Source organism: Lepidothrix coronata, unplaced genomic scaffold (genome assembly GCF_001604755.1).
Source record: "Lepidothrix coronata isolate B3197 unplaced genomic scaffold, Lepidothrix_coronata-1.0 Scaffold96, whole genome shotgun sequence".
NCBI lineage: Eukaryota > Metazoa > Chordata > Aves > Passeriformes > Pipridae > Lepidothrix > Lepidothrix coronata.
Genome location: NW_016690276.1, coordinates 427604 through 434062, shown reverse-complemented (window position 1 = coordinate 434062; position 6459 = coordinate 427604). Strand labels below are relative to the sequence as shown.

The window sequence follows — 6459 nt, the reverse complement described above, 5'->3', positions numbered from 1 at the left end:
GCGCCGCCGCCCGCCTCTCTGCCGGGCACCCCGGCGGCGGCAGCGCGCCTCTCTGGGGCTGCTGCTTCGGTGTAGAGCAGGGGAAAGCGGGTGGCCGCCACAAGACGTCGGAAAAGGAAGATAGGAAGAGATCAGAGCGGGGAGAGCCGGAGGAAGAGAGGGGGAAAAAAAAGGAAAATATAAAAACTGGGGTGGAAATGGGATGAAATACAAAAAGAAATTTCTTCAGAAACGGAGGAGATTTGATCTCCCATCTTCAAACCTCACTTTCCGTGTCAGCACTACAGAGAGCCCATCCCCGCCTCGTCCCAAGCTCCCAACTCACGTCCCAGCGACCTGCCGCGCTACAGTGGGTGAGGCGGGTCGGCACCCCCCCACCCCAAGCAGCCTCGGTGAAACCGAGCTGGGGACGAAAAGCTGCGGGGAGCGGTAGAGGAGCTGAGCTCTCCCCGCTCTCGGCTGCAGGACGGGGCAGAGGCGGCCGCTCCGGCGCTGGCGCCCCGCGGGGAAGAGCTCGGCTGCGGCACAGGGCTGGGGGGCCCCGAGGGCTGAGGGGTGTCGCACCCACCACTGGAGCAGCTCAATAAAAACGCCTTCTCCCTCCTCCCGGTTCTAAGCGGGGAGGGAGAAAAGCACACGCCAGAAAGCCACCTATTGTAGCATTTAAATGCTTCACCGCTCAAACCGCCTTTGACACGCCTTGGCTGGGCTCCCGAAGGCATCCTAAGCCATTCGATAGCAGTTCAGAAGAGGCCTCTCTGTCTGCTCTTCTCTGTGCAGCCTGGAAATAGCCAGCGCCCGCAGCGGCAGTGCATCCCCCGCACATGGGCAGCTCACCCACCGCACAAGGGCAGCGCAGCCAGCGGAGCCGCGCTTCCTCCCACCCACTCCCGGTCGTGCAGCAGCTCTGGAAAACGTACTTAGAGAGTGTCCGCCTGAAGTTAACGGGGGTTGGTGGCAGGGCAGCACATGGCTTCCCGAGGCCCGAACCCAGCTCTGGGTGCGCCCCGGCGGACACACAGTCCTGAGCAAAGCCGCGTTGCAAGGACTTGGCCGGAGTCAGACAACTTGCCCCCTTGTCCCCCGGGGTTCGCCGCCCCAGCCTGGGCGCTGCGGGGCTGGGTTGCCCGCGGAGAGGTTGCTCCCCACGCCGGGCCGGCAGGGTTCCTGCCTCACTCACGCACAAGCCGACCCCTCGCCACTCTCCCCTGCACTTTTCTCTACCGGACAGGCACGTCACGGGCAGATGCGACGGGGGGTGACTGGACGCAAGGACGGCTTCTGCTGGGTGCCAGGGTCGGTGCCCGTGGGTGGTACACAGCGGCACACGGGCCGGGAGGTGCCCGACGCGGGGACGGGGCTGTGGGGCGGAAAGCTGCCTAGGCGCTTTTCTCTGCTCCCGCAGGGTAGGAAACGGAGGGTGTCTCCATCCCTGTGGCAGAGGCTCGGTCCCCTGTGAGCGTGTGCAAGGATGTGCACGCGTGTGCATGCCCGACCTCCGCGTGGGCTCGCCCGTCCCTCTGTGGGCGCCTGCCTCTCTGCACTGTCGGAGCAGACACGCTGGGCCGTTCCTGGGTATCCTTTTCTCCTCTTTTGTCTCCCTTTCTTTGGCTTTGACTCTTTCAGGTGCCCCGGCGGTGCCCTCGCGTGCTGCTGGTTGCTGGGAGGTGGCGTGGCTGCCACTGCGCTGCTGTTGTGCGAGGGGAGGGAGGGAAGGGGGCTTGAATGCTGGCTGTTGTGCTCGGCTGGGATGGGGGCCGTCGAGGAGGAGGAGGCCGATGATGATGATGATGGAAGGGAGGGGGTGACGATGGAGCTCACCGCGGGCGCGCAGCTCCCTGGGGAGCCGCCTGAAAGGCCGCTGCGCTCACCAGCTGACAACGCGTGCTCTGCTCCAGACACGGCGCACCGCGGCCGGGAGCGAGGCCAGACCCCCTCCTCCGCCCTCCAGCCCCCCTGTCCCCCGCATTGTCCGCCCCAAAGCATTGTCCGCCCCGCTCTAATTAAGAAACACTGGCCCCACGGCCAGCTTCCCCCCCACCCCCCCTCCGCAGTCCCTGCGCTTTTCTGGTCTCCCCTGGCCCGGTTTAACCCTTCCTCATCCTTCCCTTCCTCCTCCCTTCCCGAGGCCAGAGGTTGAGCAAACAGCAGCCAGAGAGCTGCAAGGCAGCGATGCGCCCCGGCCGTCGGGCCACCCTCGCCCCGTCACCGCCGCGCCTCGCCCCTCTCCGGCCCCCCGAAACCCCCGCCGCCGAAACGGCCGGACAGAGCCCCCACACCGGATCCCGCGGTTGCGGTTCGTCCGGCGACCCGGGCTCAAAAAGGCAAGGGAGCCGCCGTGCGCCTCGCACAAAGGCGACGGCCTCCCCGAGCCCCCCCAGCCCCCGCAGTTGTTTCGCACACCCCAGAGGACAGTTAGCGTTCAGCCAAAATTTAACGCTCGGATAGTGCGCTTCTGACTCGCCCTTTTCAAATAAAAGCCCGTTTAAGATGATAAAACCCCACGAAGCAAACCGGGCGAAACTGCTTCCAAGGGCTGGTGCGCGTCCCCGCTCTTGTTAAAAAACTTTGCGGTAGTCTATACAAAACAAACACTGTCGCGAGCTCAATAAAGCGATTTATCCATCTTCATTACTTAAAGAAATGTTGTCTCTTTGTTTGTTTGGGAGATATTAAGCATGCTTAGCTTGCAACACATAGTTGATTCCTTTGCTAGTATCTTGGATACTTGGATCTGACTTTGGAAGGTAGGAGCTAATTGCTAATAATGGAGAGAAAGGAACCAGCCAGCATAGCGGGAGTGGCCTGGCATATGGGGAATGAGCGGTCTGAAATACTCAATATTCAAGTTTCCAAAATATTAATGAGATTATAGCAACCTGCAGCTATACGTTACAGCTTGTTAACGAAGTGTAAGAGAGGGGGGCTGCCAAGCGGTTGTTATGCAAACTCTATAGCTGAACCTTAAAATGGGAATGCGGCTGGGTAACCCTTTCAAAGAAGCGTTAAAAAAAAAAAAAAAANAAGCGTTAAAAAAAAAAAAAAAGAAGAAGAAGAAGAAAAAGCCCCTCAGACGGCGAGTGCTGCGCTGCGGCTGCGAGCACCAGCCGCGCCATGCGGTGCGCTCATCTGTCGGGGGAAGGGATCCGACAGAGAGAGCGGGGACGATTTTGCTGCGCTCTTTTCCACCACCTCGCGTGTTCGCAGCCGCAGAGGCAGCGTCCGGGACGGCTTGGCCGAGGGAGGGTGCTCGCACCCTTTCAACCCCTGGCGGGCACCCCCGGGACCCCTCCGCGGGGTGCTGCCCCGAGGTCACTCACGGCGGCGGCCGCCGCTTTACCCGCGCTGTGCACATACCCAGACCAAACCAAATAAACAAAACAACACTCCCAAAATTTGCGATATTTTGCTCCGCCGCATCACTCCTGTGCTAGGACCCCACGCGTGCCCCCGAAGATGTGAGACCGGCTTCCACAGTCCAGAAATCAATGCCCGTAAGAAACGGTGACCCTCCCCGATAAAGCAGTCGTTTTTTACGAAGGGAAATAGCCCTCCCAATGAACTTTCCGCCCTGCGAGACCGTACGCCGCTTCGGCAGGTACGGGCGGTGACCGCGGGTGTTGACGGTGGGCAGGGCAGTGCGGCAGCCCGGGGTTATCGGAGGGGCAGGTGCCCTGTTTCTGCAGGGGAAAGCGACACCCTCATGGGCTTCGCTCCCGCAGGGGACGCTCACCCGGCCGCGCCTGGTTAACTGATCACTCCTTAGACACCCCCTTCCCAGGTGTCACCTGCTGAACTCAGCGGGACCCCGGCAGCGACACGGCTTCGGTTTAGCCCCGGGTCTGGTGTCACGGGCAGGCTGGGCAAAGCATCATTCCCCTGTCCCCCGTGTGTCCCCCCCTCGGGTTTAACCCGAGCCCAGTGGCCATATCCTGATCCCCCGGCGACCCACTGCGCTGCTCGCGTGTCCTCCAAACTCTGCCGGCTTCCCCGCTCGCTCCTAACCCTTTCCGCCCGGGTTATCATGAGGCTCCGTGGTGGGATCCGCTCGTGTCCCCGACCGGGGGGGGCAGGTGTAAGAAAGGAATGATGTGACTCGAGCGGCGGTGCAGGGACAGGCGGCTACAGAGCAGCGCCAAGCCCCTCACCCTGCACTTGTTGTAATTATATCCCGGTTCCGCTGGGAACGGCGGGACGGAGACTGGGGCACGGTCCCGGCGGAGCAGGCAGCGGAGGCAGCGCTGCTCCACGCGTGGCACAGCCCGCCCCGGCCCCGGGGCCGCCCGGTCCCTCTGCAGGCAGCCGGGGCGCCCCGCCGGCTCCCTGGAGCATCGCTCCGCGGCTCTGTCTGTACCTCTCAGTCCCGCTGCGGGGTTTGACACCATCCCGGCTCGGGGAATGCGAGGGGAGAAGCTGAACCGGACCACGCTTTGAGGCTGGTTTTGTTTTGGGTTTTTTTTTGTTTTGTTTTGTTTTGGGTTTTTTCCCCACGTTTATTTGATCTCAAAAAAAAATTAAAATTAAAATACATAAAACAATGGCAGCTGGCTTTGCTAAAATTAAAATAAACGAGTCTCGTCGTAGAAAAGAATTTTTAAAAAAGCAGAAATAATAGCAAACACTGCATAATAAATACGTTTCCTATTACCACAAAAGGAAAATAAAACGGACATAAAAGTTTGACACGACAAAGCTGTTTTCGTTTTTAAGAGAGTTCGGATTAAGTGGCTTAATTAAATATCGGTCTCCAATTGGCGGTTAGTAGCTTTCCTCTTGAGACTGCATCTCCAGCCGTTGATAAAGTGCTTGCGCCAAGTTTCCCCCCAAAAGACGCCGAAATGGTGCTCTAAGGAAAATCCAAATTTTCTCCGCTATTTACAGGTCAAGACGGTGCGTTATTGACTTTTTGTGTGTGTCTGTGTTTCCACAGCAGTACGACCCAGGGCAGGATCGGTGTCCTGGAAAACGGGGGTGTCAGGGCGGGTTCACGGCCGGGTGGGGATGGCGCCGGCGGCACCGCGGCACCCCCGGCAGCGGGGCCAGGCTTTCTCCTTGCGCATCACCTGCTCGCCGGCAGGGCAAGCCAGGCTCCGCGCTGCGAGGTGGCGTGTTGGCAGAAGGGAACGGCAACGACTTCTAGGCAAAAGAAACTTTTAAAGTGGTAACTAAAAATGGAAACAACCAACCGACCCTGACAGACAGGGCGGGTACAGTCACTCGCTAACAGCCATCTCTCCTGGACAGACCCAGGGGCTACCGGGGGTGGGAGACGAGGGGGTGAATTTCAAAGCGACCAAGGGGAGCTGATGCCGTCCGAGGCAGCACCGCGGCCGGCTGCTCACCCCACGGCGGAGTCTGTGCTTCTAGGGGCGGCCGCGGCCCCGGGACGGCCGGGGGGTTGCCGGGGACGACCCCCCCCCGCCTTAGCTGGCCTCGTCCGAGTCGCTGTAGTGGGAGCGGGGCGAGAACTCCCCGTCGCTCCTGTGGGACCGGGGCGAAGTTTTGCTCCTCTCCTGCGGCGGCTGCCCGGGCTGCGGCATGAGGAGGGCGGGGGAAGGGGCTCTCTGTCCCATCAGGGCGCCCTCCGCAAAGGAGGAGAAGTGCAGCGGGTCGAGCTGCACCGAGTAGCCCCCCGCGGCCGGCGGCGGGGGGAAGCGAGTCCTGCCGTGCCCGGGTGGCGACGCTCTGGGCGGCCCCGGCGGCGGCGCCGGCGGCCCCGGCGGCGCTCCTGCCCCGGCGGCGGCGCAAGGCGGCTCGAAGGGGGCCCCGCGGTGCTCGGCCTTGCCGGGGCCGTCGGGAGGGGCGGCGGGGCCGTGCAGCAGCTCGGCCAGGGCGCTGATGTAGATCTGCGCCATCTGCAGCGTCTCGTACTTGGAGAGCTTCTTGTCGTTGTTGAAGGAGGGGATGACATTGCGCAGCTGGTCGAAGGCGTGGTTCAGCCCGTGCATCCGCCGCCGCTCCCGCGCGTTGGCCGCCAGCCGCCGCTGCTTCTGCACGCCGCTCACCTGCGCCCGCAGCCCGGCACCGCCGCCGCCGCCCCGCGGCCGCCCGCCGCCCCGCGCCCCGCCGGGGCTGCCCCCGCTGGCCCGCGCTGCGCCGCCCTCCGCCGCCGCCTCCTCGTCCTCCGCGGGCAGGAGGTAGCGCGGCGAGGCGGCGGCGGGCAGGCGGGCGGCGCAGCACACGCCAAGCCACGAGCCCGGCGCGAAGCCGCCGCACCCGCCCGGCTCCGGCCCCGGCCCCGGCGACGGCTCCGGCGGCGGGTCCCGGGCGCGCTCGGCCCAGGGGAGGCTCATGGCTCTAGCGCCGCGCGCACATGGGGCGGCGCGCGTGGCGCCCCGACGGCTCCGGTGTCGGAGCGCGCGCCGCGCCCCCCTTTAAGGAGCGGCACGCGCCGGGGTCCCCCCCCCCGCCCCCTCTTCCCCCCCTTCCCTCCCCTCACCTCCCTCGCGCCCCACCCCT

The 6459-nt window shown here is 63.4% G+C and overlaps 1 protein-coding gene across 1 annotated transcript; it reads right to left on the bottom strand.

Moving 5' to 3' along the window:
- Positions 1 to 4537: 4537 nt before the first annotated feature.
- On the bottom strand, positions 4538 to 6293 carry ATOH1 (atonal bHLH transcription factor 1). Its single transcript, XM_017822215.1, has 2 exons — positions 6063 to 6293; positions 4538 to 6005 (listed from the first exon to the last, which is right to left on the bottom strand). Exons 1-2 carry the CDS (start codon positions 6291 to 6293, stop codon positions 5424 to 5426), a joined length of 813 nt encoding a protein of 270 aa, XP_017677704.1. The 3' UTR covers positions 4538 to 5423.
- Between the last annotated feature and the right edge of the window lie 166 nt (positions 6294 to 6459).

Coding starts and splice junctions, on each gene's coding strand:
- ATOH1 (XM_017822215.1), bottom strand. CDS start 6,293: ATGAGCCTCCCCTGGGCCGAGCGCGCCCGGGACCCGCCGCCGGAGCCG. Junction 6,006..6,062: donor GCGGGGGCAGCCCCGGCGGG/GCGCGGGGCGGC, acceptor CTGCGGGCGCAG/GTGAGCGGCGTGCAGAAGCA.